At 31.1% G+C, this 22,510-nt stretch overlaps 1 protein-coding gene across 1 annotated transcript; it reads left to right on the top strand.

The window, feature by feature from the left end:
* The first annotated feature begins 951 nt into the window (after nucleotides 1-951).
* Nucleotides 952-14,596, top strand: LOC106466859 (LDLR chaperone boca-like). Its single transcript, XM_013927161.2, has 5 exons — nucleotides 952-1,196; nucleotides 3,861-4,014; nucleotides 7,740-7,821; nucleotides 12,768-12,912; nucleotides 14,300-14,596. Exons 1-5 carry the CDS (start codon nucleotides 1,020-1,022, stop codon nucleotides 14,420-14,422), a joined length of 681 nt encoding a protein of 226 aa, XP_013782615.1. The 5' UTR covers nucleotides 952-1,019; the 3' UTR covers nucleotides 14,423-14,596.
* The last annotated feature ends 7,914 nt before the right edge of the window (nucleotides 14,597-22,510 follow it).

Genomic DNA, 22,510 nt, shown 5'->3' with positions numbered 1-22,510 from the left:
ATAGCTTAATATACTTATTGAATTTCAGTGTCGCAGATCACGTGTGAAATGTTCTTGGGAGACGCGTCACATTCCATCAAATGACTATAAATACTAAAAATTATAATTAAAATACTATTTCAGCCAATTAGTTGAATGGTGTGTGTTTTCTCATAGCAAAACTACTTCGGGCTATCTGCTGTGTCCACCGATGGGTATTGAAACCTTGATTTTAGTGTTATAAATGTATAGACTTTCCGCTATCCCACCGAGGAACTAGTTAAAGATATCTCAGCTTCAAGAATGCGACATCAAGGCTATGCTTCCCTTTTTTGTTCTTGGTGACCATAATCCATTCTGAACAACAAAGTGCTTATTTATGAGCTTAATCTGAATCAACAATCATTTGCTTTTCAGCTCACTTTGTGTGATATCAAATGCCTAGTTTGAATAAAAATGTACTGAAAAAGGTGGTTGCCATTATTGCTTTATCCTAGCTATAATATTACACATTTTGATTATCCTTTAATTGTTTTGTGCAGTATATTTATCTTGTCATCGTGAAATAGATGATAACGTTTTAATATTTAAATCAGATAAATTACCATCTTAAAGAATGTTAGATGGACCAAATGAATACTTTTATGCCATTAGAGGGTTTTGCTAATGTCTAACAGTTTCCCGTATTCAGTTGCACCTTATGTCTCTTTTATTACATTCACGAAAAATAATACTAGTTAAATAGCTTTTACAGAGCAGCTTGACCTTAAAAAAAAAAGTCACATTTCTAGAGATTCAACAACCTGAAAAATCTGTAATAATTGCATTTATTCCACACAAGCTAATGTTTTAATTACTTTACTTAGCGTTTTTATTTCACAGCATGAAAAAATAAAGATAAACCCAGAAACTGGCGTGATAAATTTGGTTTCTGCTATTTTTTCATTTCAGTTAAAATTATTTGGATTTTCATAAACAAATCAAATAATCAAAATACGTACACGTGTATATAAATAATATTTCACTTAATACGATTCGTAATGAGTCATAAGAAGATGGATAGAAATTTAAGCGTGTTGATTGTAATTATCCTCATATTTTGGGGTGATTTTGTCATAGCTAAGAAATCTGATAAAAAAGAAAAACCATCATGGGCAAAAAAAGACATCAGAGATTACAATGATGCAGATTTAGAAAGGCTGTTTGATCAATGGGAGGTAAGCTGAATATTAAGCTAAGCATAAACGTTTATTTTAGTAAAACTAATAGCAATAAGTATTATTACTAACGGTTTTACTTTTTATTCTCATCTAGCGTTAGTGATGAGCCTAAAGAATTGATGTTTTTTATCCAATAGCTTCTAATGTAAGGCACTGTTGAAGTGGCATGCCTTCTCACAATGTACACTGATTACAGAGGGAACCAACAAACAACTTAGTAATATTAATTATAGTTTCTATTATCTCTTAAATTAATGAAAAATTAACAATAACTTGAGTAAAGATTTCTCTAAATACATTAATTAAGGATAAACAAAATGTTAGGATGGAGGTAGGACCTTTGACTTTGAGGGATGATAAAGGAAGGCATGTAGTTGTACCTGATGATTAAGAGATGACTGGGTTATTAAATTCTGTGTTTTCTTCAGTTTTTACTAATTAAGATTTAAGGAATATTCCTTATTGTGAACAGTTGATAGATGGAAACAAGATGATTACATTAATTCTGAGTTTGTTAAGAAAAAATTGGGAAGTTTAAAGAATGATAAGGCTCCTGGCAAGATAATGTTTCCCCAAGTGTTTTGAAGGAGGTTAATGATTAGATATGTGAGCTACTTTTTTTTTATAAGTCTTTGAATAGTGGGCAGGTGCCAAAGGATTAGAATTTGACTAATGTTACTCCTTTTTTCAAGAGAGGTGATAAAAATTGTCCCTGTAATTATAGGTCTGTTAGTGTTACATCAATTGTAAGAAAAGTTTTGGAAAGTGTGATAAAAGATGCTTTGCAAAGTCATTTAAAAAGTTTATAATTGTATTGGATAGTCAACATGGTTTCACTATGGAAAAATCTTGCCTTACAAATCTGTTGACATCCTTTGAAAAGATTATTGCTTATGTAGATGAGAGTAAGAGTGTAGATTTGGTGTATATGGATTTTCAAAAAGCTTTTGACATGGTGCCACATAAAAGGCTGGTGTAAAAAATTATATCTATAGGTCTGGGGGATAGGTTAGCTAATTGGATAGAAGAGTGGTTGAATGGAAGAAAGCAGAAAGTAATAGGCATTCAATCAAATTGGATTAACATCACAAGTGGGGTACCTCAGGGTTCAGTCTTAGGACCTTTGCTCGTTTTTACTTGTATCAATGACTTAAATGAAGACATAGTCAATAAATTACGTAAATTTGCTGATGATATTAAATGTATTGGGTGTTACTGGCTATGAGTAGGAGAATTCTGCTTTACAAAATGATTTAGATCGTTTAGTGAGTTGGGTGAATAAATGGCAGATGGGCTTTAATTATAATAAATGCATGTGGGTTATCATAATTTGAATTATAAGTATAATTTAGACGGAAATAGCCTTAACAGTGTTATGAGAGAAAGGGACCTTGGTGTAATGGTTGATCAGTCTCTTGAGCCGTCCAAGTAGTGTGCTGTTGCTGGTGTCATAGTGGTAGGGAAAACAGGATTTTAGGTTTTATCTACAGAAATATTGAATACAAGTCCAAAGAGGTTATTTCATTGTATAGGTCACTGGTTTGGCAACATTTGGAATATTGTGTTCAATCTTGGACTCTTTACCTTATGAAGGACATTGAATTGTTGGAAAGTTTCAGAAGAGGAGACCAAAATGGTGCCTGTGATAGAGGGGTTGTCATACGAGGAGAGGTTGAAATCTCTCAAATTGTTTTCTCTGATTGAGGTGTTTAAAATTGTTAATATAATTGATGCATCATCTTTTTTCATATTTAATGATGAGAATGGTAGGAGTCATCTTCAGCTAAGACAATTTTATTTTTCTAACAGAGTGGGTTGGCTTTTGGAACAGGCTGCCTTCATATGTTGTGGAGGCAGTAAATTTAAGTGAGTTTAAGAGAAAGCTTGATAACTATGTGAATGATAAGGGTTGGCTTTGAGGTTTTTATTTAATAGTTTTAGTTTAGAGGATGGAATAGCACAGATGAACCAATAGGTCCCCTTTTGTCCCTAAACATGATATTATATAAAATCGCTGATTTTTTTTAGGCCCTTCACAACACGCAAGGTAAAAATTGAAAACAGTATTTTTCATTAATAAAATTTCAACTAAGATTTTAATTCTGGGGAAAAAATAGAATTACGTAATCTTTGTACTAACTTTATTTCATTTTGATTTATTCCTTATAACACCATAAATTCCATAATAGTTTTGACTATTCATCAAACTGTGTATTCTTACCATATTTCGACAACTAGACTAGAATAGTATAAAGACTGTTTGTAATATATTTTCAGATTGTCTTTTTCAATTTCAGAATTTCCATAAGACATTTTACATTATACTATTATTGGGTACTATGAGTAGAGCTGGTAGTATTTAATTAAAATTATCAGTAGTCCATATGAATATGTTGTATCCATTTCTAATAAGATGGTAATATAATTAAAGCAACTCAAAAAATTACTTAAGAACTTTTTTTTTGCTATTTATGTATTGCCTATGTACTTACATGTATCATAAATTAATTTCTTAAATACTAACCACAGACCTTTAGTTCATGTAGTTTTGTTTTCTTAATCTATAAAATGAAAGTATTTTGCTACTCAAAAGAACAAAGAACTTACCAGTAGTTTTTAAGATTAAATTTTTGTGTATTAGTTAATCATTGTTTTATCTAGGAAGATGAAGAACCTTTGGAAGAAGATGAGTTGCCAGAGCATTTGCGACCATCACCAAAAATTGACCTAAGCAACCTGGATACCTCAAATCCTGAAAATCTGTTAAAAATCTCCAAAAAGGGTCGGACTCTAATGACATTTGTTTCTGTTTCAGGTAGGTTTTAATGTACAAGCAAGGCTTCCTACTTTCTACCACATTACTAATTTTGTTTCATAATACCAACAATTCTCAGCGTACAGAAAAAAAATTATTTAATTTGACTAAGAATCCAAACACTCCATACATTCATTTACTTCTGATAAACTAGTGTACTTACCATTAATTAGAATTTACATATATATATATATACTACTAGACATGCGATTTTGTAGTGTTTAACCCTTTTGCTGCGTAGTTCAGATATATCTAAATATACATTTATACCCACTGACTGCGAAATTCAGATTTACCCCATAGCTACCAAAAAAAGTTTCCCTCTACTACAGCATGTGGCAATATCCCCCTGTACTTGAAACAGTTGGCAAACCTGCATTTGTGTTCTTCACTGTGAAACCTGGATGTTTATATGCCTCAGCTGACTGACCACGTGGTGACACGTGCTTTAACTCTCCATGTTTTGGAACTGATTTTATTGCTTTATAGGTGAGTTACTTATATGTTATGTTTGTTATACTTATCACTAACTTTCAGGAATTATAGTATATATCTTCTTATATGCTATTATATGAGGCTTTGAAATTCACCGGTATATGGCATTTCTATGTGAATAATTGACACTTTTTGGGAATCAGTCTGAAAATTAATTGTGCAGTGAAATATTGTTCGTAGAATTTTCTTCTCCTGTATTATCCGTTCATGGATACTGAGTGTGCATAATCTATCAAATCATGCAGTCTCTATATATATACATGTCAGAGAGTGCCATAGCACTTTCTATATAGGGATAGCATGAACACCATTATTAAAGCAGTACAACATTCATCTGGATTTTCTTCTCTACAGGTCATCAGGAGCTACGTATGAAGAGCTACCTGGCATAGTTGCTTTATCTCTTGTGTATGTGCCACTTTTCAGCTAACCAGAGCATCCCAAAGTTGAAAATCAACAAGTAGCCAAAACAGAAATTTCTTATTTTCATTCATCATCATCATCTTTCATCATCAGGCTTAGCACCTATCTAATTCATTTGATAGAGCAAAACAGTCTTCATGATCTTTGACTAATTATTTTATTATTATTCAATGCCAAATTTATGAAGCTTTAGAATACACTCTATAACCTAGTAACCCACATTCACCAAATTATAAAAAAAAGTTAACAAACAAGAATAAGGAAAAAATTTATTGTTAAATAAAAAAGTTATGTAGGACTGGGTACTGAACTTGGAAAAAAAAGGAACCAAACGTAATAAAATATGGATGGAAGTGGGCATATCCTTTGATCAGCTAATGATCACATAGCAGACTAAGTTGTTTCAACTTTGCATGGAGAATAAAATCCATACATTACTGGCTTATACTGTATTTTGTTTTTCACTATTTTTATTTGATACTTTACAATTACATTTGTAATAGTTTTTATACATGCATAAAATATGGTACTTACTATAGTGAAAATGTTTTGTATTTTATATTATTCATATAAACATCATAAGCAAACACAGTAATATCAAATAATGCCATTTAAAAATGTTCCTTAAGTAAACCATTTAGTAATAAATGTATACATAAATGGAACAAACAAAAACTTTTATGACTGATGTGTTTAGCTAAATATATATTTGCATTATTCAGTAGCATATATTACATTAAATGTTTGTCATATTTTTCTTTTGTGACAACCACCACCATTTACTACAGTGTTTGACCAAATCTTTGGTTTTCTAAGCCATTTACAGGGTATTTAATTAAACACTGTCTTTTATAGTTTTCTAAAGTCTACATCCATGCTCAAACCACACTTTCCTTATGACATGAAGATATTGTGTGTGTGTATATACACATGTAACAGCATGTTTATTATCCATTCATGGACACTGAGTGCACATGATATGTTTTGATATATGAAGAAAAAATTATAACACTTAAATGAACTGTATTTTTATTTTATTTGTATCATTTAATTTACATTTTTTTATTTTACATTAGCTAGACTTCTCAAGAGTTGTTTATATGGCTTTATTGTGATTTTTACAGAAGTATATTACATTTATGATTTACATGTCACATTTTGGTACATTTTGTATGTTACTTGATATTTTCTTTTGATGTTTTTTTTCTTTTCAAAAACACTTACCGTCTGGTTATTATAATGTACCTAATATTCTATTTTGACACTTTTAGCATTAAAATCAAACTATATTCTTATTATTTCAGTTTTAATTTAGTAATATTTGTATGAAACACAGAGGGTTGAGACATTATATTAAAAACTTGGAATATGCAAATCAGCAAGTCATGTGATAGCTACAGTTAATATAAAGTCATGGTGGAATGACACGTATCAGAACTACACTTTGACATTTTTTGGCATTTGATAGGTTGTGTATGCTACCCAAAATTGTTTATTTGTGAGAAGGGTATGTAACAGCCCTTTCTGATACAAAATATTCAGGTCATAAAAATTTGTTGAGATTGGAAATTTAGAATTTCCAAAAAGGGGATATCTTTCGTATTCAGTGACTTTGGAGAACAAAGAAATGTGAATCAACTTGTTGAACCAGGACCATCCAGAAATAAACCTGCAATAAGTCATATCCCAAATGTGGTAAACAAAGTGCAGCATCTTATAACAGGTAAGAATCCAGAAAACAAAGATCAGAAGCAAAAAAACTTGAAAGGTATGTCTTTGTAGGGAATGATGAATGGATATATCATGCAAATAACTATGCACATATGACTTGTGTTACATTTCCAAATGGAGATCCTTTCTAAAAATTTGGAGATGGCTTGAATGGGTAATAAAGAAAATTATGTAATCATCATACTGCTGCCTGGGGCATATGGATAGGCTTAGTCCCTATAAATTCAATTGATTATAGAAAGCTGCAGGGAAGAGTGATATATTTTGAACATGACTGTTTTATGATGGAGCCTTTTGCAGTGAAAACTATACTGCAGTTATGATGCATGGTCATCAACTTGATCGGATATGGTAACATAGTGAGGCTCCAAAATTTGTTTTAAGATAATGTATTCAATCTTGTGTATTGTTTCACCATTTCAGTATTTGTTTCTTTCAGATCAGTTTGTAGCACTTAATATGTTATACCTCATTAAATATTCCAATGTAAAAATAATTTTAATCTATTTCAATTTTACATTGTTTGACAGGGCTTTTAGACACTAATGATTGTTTTATGTTTGTCATACTTTATTCAAATTAACATTTTCTTAGGTCATGTGGAAATGTTGATTGATTTTAGTTTTAATGTTATGTATTATGGTTAGTATAAAAAAACAACTGAAGAGAATGAGCTAAAAGTATGTATCTGCATTAAATCCCCAATATATAATTTTCTGTGAGGCTTATAAACCAATTTTCACTTAAGTGCATTTCATTCAATGTTTGTAATTTCTGATGATACATTCTGGTACTGCCTTTAGCAGAAGTTTTCTTTGCACACTGCTAATCCTTGTTTTTAAAAAGAATGTCTTTCATGTAGAAACCTATCTAAAAAACATATCAGTTTTCTTCCTACTCTACATGTAATCCACAGTAACTGTCAGGCTTTAACACAAAGAGATTATTTCAATTGTAACACTAAACAGCATTATCAGTGTGAAAAATCTTTATCTAATATAATTTATTTTATTTTCATATCTCAGTGAAAATTTTCTGATATATTTATATATAGAAACTGTACTTATGTTGTCCAGGTAACCCAAGTCAAGAAGAACTGGAAGAAATAACAAAATTATGGCAAACTAGCTTGATGAATAATCATATAAATGCAGAACGGTAAGCATTTGCTTCACTTTCAAGTAAGAGCGAACTTTGTGAATATAGGTATAGTGGAGTAGTGTGATGTGTGAAATTTTTATATATTTTATTGCAGAATGCATTACAAATGCATTGAACACTTTTTTTCAATAGGTTGACTAGACCTGACAAATCAGCGAGACTGGAAATTAGTTTCAACAGTTTTTTTCTAACATGGAATCTAACATTTCTTTCTAGTTCCTATGTAGTTAGTGTTTCCAAATGATTTTAAAAAGTTTTGACTTCATACAGTGTTAAGTACTAATATTTTAAGTGGCAATACAATTTTATTCATCCATTTTTCAACTTTTGTGCATTGATTATCAAGATTAAAGACCTCATACATAAAGTCTTTATACATGCATGCTACAATTTGAGCCATGTATCTAATTTCCTTTTATTTCAAAGCAAAATAATTAAGTTGTTTTAATGTTGTACCTTTCAGTGGAACTCAAGAAAAACATAAATTTCAAAAATAAAGAACATGCATACAAAAAAGCCTTTAAAATCAATAATTGAATTTTTCATATAACACCTTTAAAATATACATCATGTTAGAAAATAGTATTAGGAAGGTAAATTTTCAAGTCACCTTAGATTATCAGTGCTAGAAGGAAGGCTCATTTCTGAGGATTATGTGATGGCTTATTAAATTCTACTTTTTTTTCCAGTTTTTACAACTGAAGATTGAGGTAATATTCCTCCTCTTAAACAACTGCTAGATGGATACAATATCAAACGAAATTATTAAATTAATTCTGAGCTTATTAAGAAAAAAGTGGTAAGTTTAAAGAATGTCTTCTGGGTGAGATATTTCCCGAGGGGATTTTAAAGAGGTGAGGGATTGCGTATGCAAGCCACTTGCTACTACTTGTTAGTCCTTGAATAGTGAGAAGGTTTCCAGAAGATTGGAAGATCACTAATATTACTTCTGTTTTCAAGGAAGGTGATAAAAACTGTCTCGGTAATCATAGGACCGTTAATCTTAAATTGGTGTTGGGAAAAGTTTTTGATAGTCTCATAAAACATGCTTTGCAAAGTAATATAACAAAGTTTAAAATTTTGTTGGGTAGTTAACATGATATCACTAGAGAAAAATCTAGTCTTGCTAATCTTTTGAAATTCTTTGAAGGGTAATGGTGTTGATTTTGTGTATCAGGATTTTCAAAGAGCATATAACAAGGTGCCACATAAAAGGCTTGTTTGAAAAAATTATTTCTCGAGGTGTGGGGGGATAAGTCGGCTCATTTTATAGAAAAGTGTTTGGATGGATAGAAGAGAGTTGTTATAAATGGAGTTCAGGCAAACTGGATTAATATCATAGATGGGTTACCGCAGGGCTCCAGGTAGGACATTTACTCTTGGATTTACATCAATGAGATAGATAAAGGAATGGTCAATAAAACAATAAATTTTGCTGGTGATATTAAAATTTTGGGTGTTGCTGGCTGTGAGGAGGATACTGCTGCTTTACAAATGGATGTGGATTATTTGGAGAGTTGAGCAGATAAATGGCAGATGGATTTTACTTGTCATAAATGCATATGGATTTTGGTATTCTGATTGATCATTTTTGTAAGCTATCCAAACAGAATGCCATTACTAGTAGCAGAGCAAATAGTATTTTAGGTTTTATGAACAGAAATATTGAATTCAAGTCTATATAGCTTATAATTTCATTGTATAGGCCAGTGGTTAAGCCACATTTGGAATATTGTGTTCAGTCTTGGACTTCTTACCTTAGGAAAGACATTGAATTCTTAGAGAGAGTTCAGAGGAGGGCTAATAGAAAGATATCTAGGATGGAAAAGATGTCATATGAGAACAGTATAAGATTCCTGAAATTGTTTTCTCTTGATGAAAGAAGAGTTAAGGGGATATAATTGAGGTTTTTTTTAAGGGAATTGATGGTGTTAATGCAATTTTTTATATTTAAAATTGGTTACTGAGCAAAACATGATAATATCATGTAAAATATTAACCTAAAGTTCTATATATATATACACTTTTGCTTTGAAATTTCTCTAAACTTGTGGAATGTCATATTTTTCATTGGGCATGAATTTTATCATAGTGGCCTATTTGGTTTATTTAAAGCTGCAATACATTTTACATTATGATTTTATCATTTTTTAATTAAAGCATTCCAGAAAATGTAACAAATTTTTAAGGCCTTCAAAATAAATAATATATTGCATTCAAATTTGAGTTTGCCTTTATTTTTTTAAAAGGTTGATAATGACAAGCGTAACAAATTGGAAATTAGGTATTTCCATCATGTTAATTAAGTTATTGTTTCTACACACACAGGTTAGTTGCTGTAAGCACAATTGCAAGATGAATTAAGCTTGGAACTACATGGCCAAGTCAACATAAATCAATGTAGTATTTAGGCAAATATTGTTCATTAGCTTACTGCAACAAAACAAAAAGAAATGGTCAAGAATCTGCACATGCAGAATTAGTAACAACATTTACTTTCAATAAAATTTTTGTATTGAGTATTTTTTTCTCTTCTGTTATGCTGTGAATGATACATTCTTTGTCAAGGTAGATTGAAATATGTAGCTCTTCATATAAATGCATAATGCATAAAATTATCTCCATCAAATTAGACATCAAAGCCATTTTTAATTATTTTGAGGAAATTCTAATATAGCCAAAAAATGTAACATTAATAAGACATAAGTTTTTGTCATATGTTATCACATTTTAAAGAAGAAATGTATTAAATGTAATCAAAGAAGTGTATTTCTTTTATAATGAAGCCAATTTTTTTTATTACATAGTCCAACATTAACTAGAAAATAAGGCATAAGGTGTGAACTGATCGCTGGTTCTTTTCCATATTTTACCCTTAACAGTTTTTTCTATGTTTTTCCACCATCCATACTGAATAAATGCAGCATTGAATAAAAATTGACTACCCAGTAATTTTAAAGAACTTAAAAAATGTTTGAAGCCCATTTACAGCATAAATGAAGAAATCAATACTTGTATAACAGGTAATATTCTTGGCCTGGGGTGCTTAGATTGACAAAATCATGAAGTACTAACCCTAATGAAAATATTGTTTCTCTGAGGTCTTTAACATTGCAATCAATAACAATCAATTTTCTAAATTTATTGTGTTAATTCTTAAAATTACTATTTGAAAAAATGCCTATGGTATTTTATGTTTTTTTCCTTTTAATGTATAAGTTATGTATATAAAAATAAATACGGAATAGTATACATTGTTTTTATATAATTGATTACATACTTAAAACACTAGCACAAGGTATTTATCATTATTATTTATATTGTAACTTCAGATTTTTGTAATTGTAGTAGCTTAGCCTGTTGACAGAGGTTTTAATCACAGATGGACAGTATCTTAAATAATTAAACTAAGCATTTTGATCAGGGTTTGCAGTCAGTACCGGTACTGGTTTATAGTACATCATATGTTGAAAGTAATATTTGTTATCACATGTCCCATCTTCAGAGTTTTGACAGAACGCCTCCTTTGGTATTTCAGCTTCACTTTTCACAGAATTATATATGTTTGATATGGTAGTTTTGAGTTCATACTTCAGTCAATAAGTGAATCTCACCATAAAAATCGGCAGTGGCATGAACTATGGGAAACTGGTGACTCCCACACTCTGGAAGAGAACATGAATGTGTCTACATGACTGATTGTATGTTAGGTAGATGCATGCGTGATTAACCCTTAGCATGCAGACAGGTCAAACTGCACATGTCACGACGTTTTAGTGAGTTACATTAAAAATTTAATTAAACTACTTAATTATCAAGGTATACAAACAAACTTGATATCAAACCATAGATAATAAATCAAATTTTAATATTATATATGTTTTAAGTTCTTAATTGTATAAGGAAATATTTAAAAACAACCTCAAATTCCCCTAGTGTAAAAATTTGGATATTTGTTTTTGAGCTGTCTCCTCTTCTGGATTTTTTTGTCCACCCCTAGAATACTATGAAGTGTAATGTGAAATATTCTCTACAATTTCATCATTGATATTTTGAAGCTATATTTTTATATTCTTCAATCCTATGGGGCTAAAGAGTAATCAATTAAAATTGAGAAACCACTCTCCATGCCTACATCTGACATACTCTAATTTACAATTTGCTAATAGATTTTTCTGAGGCTGACTCCCATTATATTTATAACCAATAGAGAGCCTAGATTTCAACTGATTCATTGCCATAATCATCATACCATGTGGTCTTACAGATAATTGAGAATTTGGTTTGATGTAAAAAAAACAAATTTTCCACGAGAACACACTGGAAAGAATAGTTGAATTTCTAATTGCTCAAGTCAAAGGATTAGAGATGCTCGAGTTGGTACCGGCAACCTGGTATCGCCAGTACTATTGTAAACCCTGATTCTGATGAACAGACATCATTGGTGTTTTACTTGTGAGAAATACTTGAATGAATAATTACAATATGTCAACATGTGGGAATGACACAGCTACACACCTAAACATTATAAACAATCATGCCTGTATACTATCCTAACTTGTTTTACAACTGTATTTCAAATACTGTCAAACCTTCCAGCCTGAAGGAATCATGTACCCATAACATTGACTTTAATAATTGGTTAGTCGATGTTACAATCTACCATAACAGTATCATTGCGAATAAAAAAAAAAAAGTATATAATGAACTGCAAGGCAAAATGTAACTGAAATTGGAATAAGCAATCAAGGCCACATTATTATATCTAAATATAATGAGTGAGTAACGGTATTGTAGTTATCTATATGAAGAAAGTTATACCGTTGAATTTTCATGTCGTGGTGATTGTGAATTTGAATGTCCAAGTGAATATGATTTCTCGTTTGTTTGTTTTTTACTTGTAAAGCATTTCTTAATGTTCATATACTTAATTCTTTCCACAGGTTTCTTATAGATGATCATAGAGCCATATTTATGTTTAAGGATGGCTCACAGGCATGGGATGCTAAGGACTATCTAGTAAATCAAGAGAGATTAGATGAGATTACAATTGAAAATAAACCATATTATGGCAAATACAGTCGAAAGGTAAAAACTGTTATGGACTTTCTTTGACACCATATACCACCATGCTATTACTAAATAGTAGGTGCAATATTTACAAACTGTTGTAATTTTTATGAAATATTTTTTTATTTTGTTTTTACATCTTATGCACATAATTACAATATGTGAAATAGTGTTCGTTCTCTCATCATAGATGGGTAAAATTTGCCAGAGAACAAGCTACAGTCAGCATGTCTTGTCACCCATGATGAGTGAAAATTTCTAGTAGCCATTTTAGGATTTACAATTTATCTCATTCTCCACAACAAATTACATTTTATCTCAGCCTAATCAATATCTTCAGTCTTGTTTTAGATTTGCTACAAGGCTGAAGATATCAATCAGTGAAACATCATAAATCAATCACAGCAAAAAAGCAGAATGGAATGAGTTCTAAATGTATATGAAAGTTAATGTGATTGGCAGAGTAGTTTATCTAATTTTTACTTATACACTCTACTGTTTTTTTTTTTTTAATTTATATCTTTGTTGCCTGATACCATGTTAACACTGGTGGGGGCCAAATGGTGGAAGTAGAGTTAAATGCTTGTCACAGTTTTGTTATTAACACTTTATGACAAAAAGAAGGTGCTATAGCAAGGAAATAAAGTTTTGGAGCAGTACATGTTTATCACCATCAACAACATTAAACAAAACTGTGAAACTTGCGTGTACATTTTAAAAAATATTTTCGGACTTTCTTAAATTTATTACATAATTTTACTTTTAGTATATTGTTTTTCTCACTTATTTTGTTGTGCTCACTACTATACAACTTTTTATATTTCTAGTAATCTTTTTTTTTTAATATATCTAAATAGCATGACTTTTAGACTTATACCAACAATAACTTTTATTTCATTGTCAGTATAATCTAAATCTCTAGTTGTCTGTTTCATTATACTTTCTTTGCCACAGTATTCCCAAAAAAAGATTTATTACGTAATATTTCTACTAAAACATGTAAATGGATATCAGCTGTTGTTTTTTTATGGTTTACACTTATGTTCTTTCAGTATGCTTCAGTATTCCTGTTTAAATATATTTTACAAAACCTAACACACATGATTATTTGGTTTTACCACTATTAAAATAGCAGCCAGAATCCAACATGAACAGGTTCAGTCTTTACCCACACCTTAGAATGTTTAACAACAACAAAAAATCTTTGTAAATAAATTTTAGAAATCAGTTGAAGAATTTGGTAGAATTTGTTTCTCTCTGAAAATATTTATGATATACAACAATTTTAAAATTTCTCTTAGTTTTTAGTTTATAAAATATGTGTGTGTGTGTGTGAGTCATTTACAAGAAAGAAACAACTCAGTTCTGTGTTACTCGTATACTATATTTTTCTTTTATTTATTAGGCAAAAGAAGAAACCAATAACAAATCGTCTGATGCTTCAAAATCATCAAAAGAAGCCAACTCACGAGAAAAGAGCACCTCTATCAATGTAGAAACTAAAAAACCAAATAGTGATGAACTTTGAATTTTTGTGTGTATATATTCACATGCACACTAAATATGTAAAGAAGAAGAACAAATTTCACTTGCATACATAAACTAGTGTGTACAGACTATCAAGTGTGGTAACGTGTACCTTCATTTTTCACCGTATTTAAAAATGTACATTTTGAATGGAAAATATAAATTCAATAGCAAACTTTCAGTTTACTGTTTTTATTTTTTAATGGTCAAAAACAGCTTTGCACAGAAAATTATTTGAAAAAAAAATCAAGTTATCATTGTAGGTGTCTTGTTTGACCATAAGTATAACTTGTAAACATTTAATAAATAAGTAAAGATTTGTATTATATTTTAAATTAACTTTAAGTATTTTACTTAAGTTATATTTGCATATAATAACTTCTTAATTTCACAACATGATGTGAAAATGTTATCAAAATCATGTATTATCTATGAACTCCAAAGTTAATATTGGTAGAGTGAATATATCTTTATGAATGTGGCAATAGTTAAGTATATTGTATTTGTAGTTTTCCAACTGCAAAACAGTTTGATCAAAAAATTGATTAGAAATTACTACTTTGTTCAAGTGTAAGTATGATAACTGAGAGATAGCTTAAATGGGAAAAACATTTGATGATTAAATTTACTTTTGTGACTGAAAATACAAAACTAAATGATGTAAAATTAACATATGCGATGCTTTTTCCCAAATAGCATAATCAATAGCTAATTTAGGATTTTGAAAATGGTGGACAGGGGCATTCAGATAGTTTGAAGGACAAAGTTTTTTGTTTTTTTTATATTAAACAGATGAGGGGAGAGTCATGGAAAATAAGTTTGAAAGCTCTAAAATAGAATTATTTTTACTGCAGAATTATTTCGTGATTTTTTTTTTATTATAGTAAACTCAGAATTATTAAGATGTTTCACAATGGGTAGCTGTCAAATGATCTCAGTTCTTGTTCTGATTGGCTGCCTAACCTAAGATTAGCTGATATTTTGTTCATTGGGAGTTTTCTTGTCTTCAGTCATCTGATGCCTAAAGTCATGGTATTCTATGAGCTGTAGTTTTTAGTGGAAGTCTTTGTGGAGGCAAACAATTATTTATTGTTGTGCACTTCTTTCCCTGACATTACCAATTAGCACAATGTCATTATTTGAAGCTCTCACCTTCTACAGAGTGTTAATGCTCTTTATTTGAACGATTTTTATGTGCTAGTGGTTGTCACATCAGATCAGATCTGTGGAGTTAAATGTGACAGATTTAAGCACTTACATATTTAATCCTTTGAAAATTTCTGATTATTCAACATTGCAGTGCTGTCATTGTTGGACTTTTAGCTGGGGAAGATAAATAAACTTTTGTGAAGAGAAATATCCAAACAGTGAGATTATTAAATGAGGAAAAGCTAAAAATCAAAACATTTAAAAAAAAAACTTTCAATGATCCTCTTCGAAATGAATAAAATCTGTAAAGCAGAGCATTTAGGACAGTAACAGACTCCAAAACCACCACCCCTATTTCAGTCCAGAGCAACGCCTTCATCTGAAAAGAGAAGGATATGGTTAGTGAAAAGAATCCTCCAACTCAAAAGTCATAATTATTGTGATGAAGCTGGAGATATCTCTTCACTTCATTACTAAGTAACGAGCAAAGATTTGAGGTTAATGAAAGCTTTCAAGGTTTCCAGTCACAACTCGAAATCAATGGTTCTTTTCATGAGAAAGATGACTGAAGAAACTAGAATTATCATCCCATTCGATCACATATCGTTCAAATCCTCTTATGCAGTGCTAATGGATTTTTGTCTTTGTAAGTGTGGTCTTGAAAGCAAATGTCGGTGCACTATGGAGGTTTCTATGAAAATGTTTAAGATTAACCTCACCACCATCATATGAAGAATTGCATGTAGTAAATATGTAATTTATTGATACATAGATGATTAATTATGAGGAGTAAGATTGTATTTTTACACAATTTGTACATGCGTATGTATATTTTTAAGACATACGTTAGTTTCATTTTAACTCAGGCTACTATACTTTACTGTATAACTTCAACTAAGACTCACGTACTACAATGACTATTAAATTTTGTAACCTTGGTTACCTGCATGCCATTGTTTGCATAGTTGAAAAAAATATTTTCCGTTATTATGGTACCTGCCTTGTTTGATCGGAGTTAAAATTTTATAAACATTTAATAAATAATAATAATAATTTAAGTATTTTAACTGTTGCATCTGCAAATTATATTTTTATTTTACAACAAGATGCGAAAATTACATTGGGGTAGTGTTAAATATTTTGATTTTTTCAATAAATTATTTTTTTCTAAATTTACTCTCTTGTTGCTAGCTTTTCACTAAAATGCGTGTCATGGCTCTTCTTTTCGCTAATCAGCGAGTCTAAAATTGTTATAGGTCATAAATAGAGCACGAAAACAGAGTTGATATAAAAGGAATGTTTTTTGTATTTCCCATATGTGAATGTTCGTAAGATGAAATTTTGAAGAGCCAGTAATTAAAATCTCAGTGAGACTGTATAATTATATTCTAAAACGTAATTTTTCATTTGACTCCCCTTACTCCCAGAGGCACAGCGGCATGTCTGCGGATTTGTACCATTAGAAACTGGGTTTCGATACCTGTGGTGAGCAGAGCACAGATAGCTCTTTGTACTTAATAAGAAACATCATTTGACCCAATGTTCGATATACAAGACTGTTCAGTTTACGTTATTTTTTAGTTTATTTAGTGATTTAATGATCATTTAGTTATCATAACAAGTGTTAAAAGTTAATTATTTTAAAAGCGATAGTTATGACAAGTTTCGTTATGGTGAATGGAATTTAATTGTTGAAGTAGGCTTTTGTAATATTGTTGACGTCATCTTACTCGAAGCTTCTAAGTTTTTCGTTATGTTTAATATTGTTGTTACTAGAGGGCTAAGTATTTCTAGATTTTTCTGTCGCGTGTTATAAATACGTCCAGATATAGAGAGGAAGTTAGTGAAATTAAAAGTGAAGTTAGACTGCATGATTGTAAATTTAGCCGTAATGGGCGATTTATAAAGTTTGTATTGTAACAATGGAGATAGAGAAGAATAATTTATCTTGTCAATTGGGTTTTAAAGTAATTGAACCAGCCTGTGTGGACTTTTGATGTGAAAGAGGATTATTTATAGCTCTGAATGCAACTGTGGTAACCCACGGGGTAACATAAGTGGATTTTTCACTGATTGTATTGTGATGAGAGAAGAAATAATTCGTCATGTCAGTTGGGTTCTAAAGTAACTGAACCATCCTGTGTGAACGTTTGACGAAAAAAGTTAATTATTTAAAACTCGATTCAACTGTGATAACCTATAGTGTAAATAATTTTTTGTACGCACATTTAACTTGTTTTGAATATATTATTTTAAAACAAGTGGAGTTTTTGCTGCCTGTTTATTGTTGAAATTTATCACCAACAGGTCACAGACACCTACTGTAAAGAATGCGGCCCTCATAAAACTGACACCCAATATTGACAGAAAAAGCACAGTTGTGACATAACTACAATATACTGCTTTTACAAAAGTTTTTCATTCGAAAGCAGAACTCAATTAACTGAACAATCTGATAAACAAGCTTTTCTGTAAAGGATTTTGTTTTGTCCTAGACCGCATAAAAATATAAGCCAATTGTCACGGGCAATAAACTATATAAAACAACGGGAAAACTCGAAATCATCGTGCAGTCTTAAAATAACTGGTGGGTATAGATGTTTGATTATTTCCTTAACTTTATTTTTAATCGAGTATCGAATAGTGCCTAAACAGGATATGAATAACCCATCAGTTGTTGGTTTTTTTCGGAACATCTAAGATAAGAACCAATGAAGTATTTAGATTTCGGATTTTGTATAGAATGTTTATTCTATTAGAAACGACAACTAAAACAAGTCTATAGGTCGAGTTTCGAAAATATCCTGTCTTTCGAAACGTCGTCCTCTACACTTTTATGTTCTCTACAACAGGCAGTTGCCGCCAATTCCAATGTACTCATCATGAATACTTTGCCTAAATGATCTATCAAAGAATAAAAACAAGTTCTTCCAAACATTTGTTTAATGTTCTAAACTTATGTTTCAAAAAGGTTTTAATTTCCTGATATTATAAATGCTATTTATAAGAAGGTTTTAATAACATTTTCTTTAAACTGAGAGAATGGAACTTTCAAGGTGTGAATAAAGTCCAGTGAAAATGGGTTTATGATAGGCTTTAGTGGTAACTTTAGTTTACTAATTTATAACATGAACATCTAAGAACGAGAGTTTTTCATTCTGTTAACTTTCAACAGTAAATTTTATATTGAACTGTTTAACAATTAAAACCTGGAAAAATTCGCCAATCGACTGAACAGTGTTCATCAATATATATCGTCTAATATACAGGCTTTAAACGTTCTGGATATGACTGTGCCAAATTTTGGCGTGGAAGCACAGGAACAAGTTAGCAAGATTAGAAGCAAAGCTGGAGCCCACGGCAAATCCACCAATCTGTTCATATATTTTTACTGTTAAAAATAAAATGTGATTATTTCGTCATAAAAAAGTAAAGTGTTTTGAAAATGTCTTTAGTTTTACCCTGTATAATTTCATTGCCTGCACATAGAAGTTAGAATAAAGATCAATAGTTTCTTTCAGAGGTGTATTTGTAGACAATAACTCGATATCATAACTGGCACAGTGAACACCATCTATTTTAAGCTACTAAAAGCCCGGCATGGCCAGGTGGTTAGGGCGCTTGACTCGCAATCTAAGGGTTACGAGTTCGAATCCCCGTCTCACCAAATATGCTAGCCCTTTCAGCCATGGGGGCGTCATAATGTAACGGTCAATCCCACTATTCGATGGTAATAGAGTAGCCCAAGAGCTGGCGGTAGGTAGTAATGATTAGCTGCCTTCCCTCTAGATTTTCACTGCTAAATTGGGGACGGCTAGCGCAGATAGCCCTCGTGTTGCTTTGCGCGAAATACAAACGAATAAGCTACTAACAAATTCAAAAGTATCTTTAACAAAGTATCCATTCTGTACCAGCTCTTTCAAAAACTGGGTAAAATCTTGCTAAAAATTGATTGTAGTCTTTCTTGAGAAGCTGCATGATGTATTGATATTCAAAAAGAAAGAAATTTGTTGCTTGTGGACTGAAGCTGCCACCCATCGGCATGCCGTGTGTCTGATATGTGAGCCGAATCGTACGAATGTGTCAAGTAAAACAGTTATGACTTGTACAAATTCAATTATTAAAAAAGATCAGTAATAGATTTTATGATGAATATTATCAGAAAAGCATTTAGTGTCACCTATGCAAATAATTAATTTACCTGCGTTGTGAAAGTGTCTATCAATTGCAGAATCCAGTTTTTCACTGATTTCGTATAAGGGTAGGTTGATAAAAAGGTTACTAGACTTAGCTTTGAAAGTTATTATCTTTTGTTTGAATTCCATGGAAATTTCGATAATTGTGTATGGATTAATACCTGTTCTTTCCTTTATAATGCTACTTCATTTTTAAATGATCTATTATGTACTTAAAATATTAACTTATTAAAATGGATAAATCTTTTGTTGTGGCTCCGGCTAAGAAACTGTATTTAAGGGGTGACATGTGGAGTTCAAGAATCCAGAATAACTTGGCTGTTCCATTGTTCTTAGTATTTGAATAACACTAAATTCTTTAAAATTTTATCAAATTGTTTGATAACGTTTCTTGCATTGGGTTTCACATAAGTATTGTTATGTCTCTGGTCGTTTGTTAATTACACATAAAAATTCTTTCCGAAGAACTTCAGCGATACAAGTTCTTTCTTAAATAAAATAATTTATTCTTTCTCAACACAACTTTGCAATACACTTAATTTCCACAGTCACTTTAACTTAAACACACGCTATAATTCACAATGATTTACACACTTTACTTACGGCTTGACTCGATTATCTGTCTATATGTTCAATCTCTCTGTCTGCTATTCCAGTTCCGATTCATTGTCTGGTGCGCTTATACACAAGAATAGAGGACACGTAGAAAAGACTAGAGTTGCCACGAACATACATGATCTTTCTAGAATCTCATGACGTGCTACTAGTGTCACGTGACTTCCGCTGTTGTAACACTATAAATAGAAATGAAGGTTGCAATATTTGAATATTCTAATCCAGTTCCCTACAAAGTGTAATAACATTGAATTTTTAGCCGTGGCACAGCGGCTCATAGAATGGCTCCGAGATTTTTTTTCAATTACAAACTTTTAGCTCATAACACCATCTCTTGACCGATTTGAGATCTAATTACAGCCGCGGCTATTGAGGATTCTCTCTTTGCGAATAATAAACAAAAGTTATTAGCTAAATAAAAGTCCAATGATACTGCTTTTGAGTGGATTGTTTATTTATTTTAAACTTTAAGACGCTTCAACTACTCATGTGACCATTATCAAGCAACTGCCTCTATTTTGTGAAATACTGCGCGAGCATTTTGTTCCAATTTAGAAAACATAAAGGGTAACACCTGTGTTTTGATTTAAGTTATGTTTTAGTTCACGAATAATTATTGCTTCTTTTATGTTTCTTTTATTGATGTTGTTCTCATTACATAATATTTTAAAGTTGTTAATGTTAATTGAATGTTGATTTGTTGTGCTGTGTTCGTAAATGTGTGATGGGAATTGTTATATTATTTTATCCTAATGCATATGTTGCGTCCTATTTCGCCTGTGTAAGTGCTATTGCATCAATCGCATTGATACTTGCAGATGCTTCTGTCGTTGAAGTCATTAGAATAAACCTACCTCAGATGACCTTTGATTATAGTGCTCGGTTTTTCAATAAAAATAAATTTGCTGTTTATTTTGTGTGTGTGTGTTGTTTTTTTGTTGTTTTTTTGTGCTTGTTTCCAAACGTTTATGATGTTTTTGGTTACATAGCCATGATATGGTAAGACACCTATCAGTGTGTCAGAGTTTGCGCATTTTGTTTCCTTCATGGAGTTCGAGTTGTATTCCCTTTCATTATTGTTCTGTTATTGAGCTTGTTTTTATACTTGGGTAGGGTTCTAGTGACAATGTGTTTAGGGAAGGGACATTTGGTTACAAATTTGTCATATATTGATTCTAGTTCATGCTACAGGTTACTGTTACTACATATATTAAATGCTGTGTTGCATGATAACATGCCAATTTTTTTTGTTGAGTTCAATAGGCTGAGTCCGACTTTATATGATTGTTATCATTACCAGATTTATGGCTGATTTTAGTGTTAAAAGTGTCGGATGGTGCTGTGACATATTTTTCACATAAAGAAAGATTCTTTGGTCGTTTTTTGATGGAGTGTTATGAGTAACTTTTGCTTTAATATTTAGTGAGTTTACCTGATACTATGTGTCAAAATGTGGTAATCGTTATAATGGTTTATCTGTGTTTTATTTCATGGAGAATTAACTTCGGATTTTAGTATTGTAAATCCATAAACTTATCGCTAATCAACTGAGGGGACGTATCATTTTGATAGGGCTTTATGAGAATAGTTTAGTTATTGACACGAAAAATTGTGTTCTGTCAATAGCTAATATTGCGAAAGAGAATTGTCAGATGATAATGTGACGTAGCTTCTAAGTGTAAGTATGGTTTACAGAAATAAGCTTAACCTATCTAAAATTAATGTGTGTGCAACAGTACTAGATTTACTTGCATTTATTGTAACTAAGATAACAAAATTTATAAGTTTATCAGTAACCAAGACTACCCCTTGTATTGTAATAAGTCTTATAAGATGAAAAATATTCACCTACATGAGTAGCACATTGCAACAGGTTGTTTGTACCTTAGGGCTAGAGTTAATCAGTTAGTGTATTAATTGTTGGAGACGGTTTGAATGGGTAATGAAGAAAAACTTTAATATAAGTTTAACATAACAACAAATGTACAACGTTTCGACAAAGTTTTGTCATCATCAGGTACAAGTAATTTACACTGACACGGATATATATATAAACAGTATAGAACAAAGAGGTCACATGACTGGATACTGTTACGAAACTTAGAAGAGGTATCTTTGCACCCTGGGTG

Source organism: Limulus polyphemus, unplaced genomic scaffold (genome assembly GCF_000517525.1).
Source record: "Limulus polyphemus unplaced genomic scaffold, Limulus_polyphemus-2.1.2 Scaffold2401, whole genome shotgun sequence".
NCBI lineage: Eukaryota > Metazoa > Arthropoda > Merostomata > Xiphosura > Limulidae > Limulus > Limulus polyphemus.
Note: the sequence above shows the minus strand (reverse complement) of the source record. Positions and strands in the feature narration are given on the sequence as shown.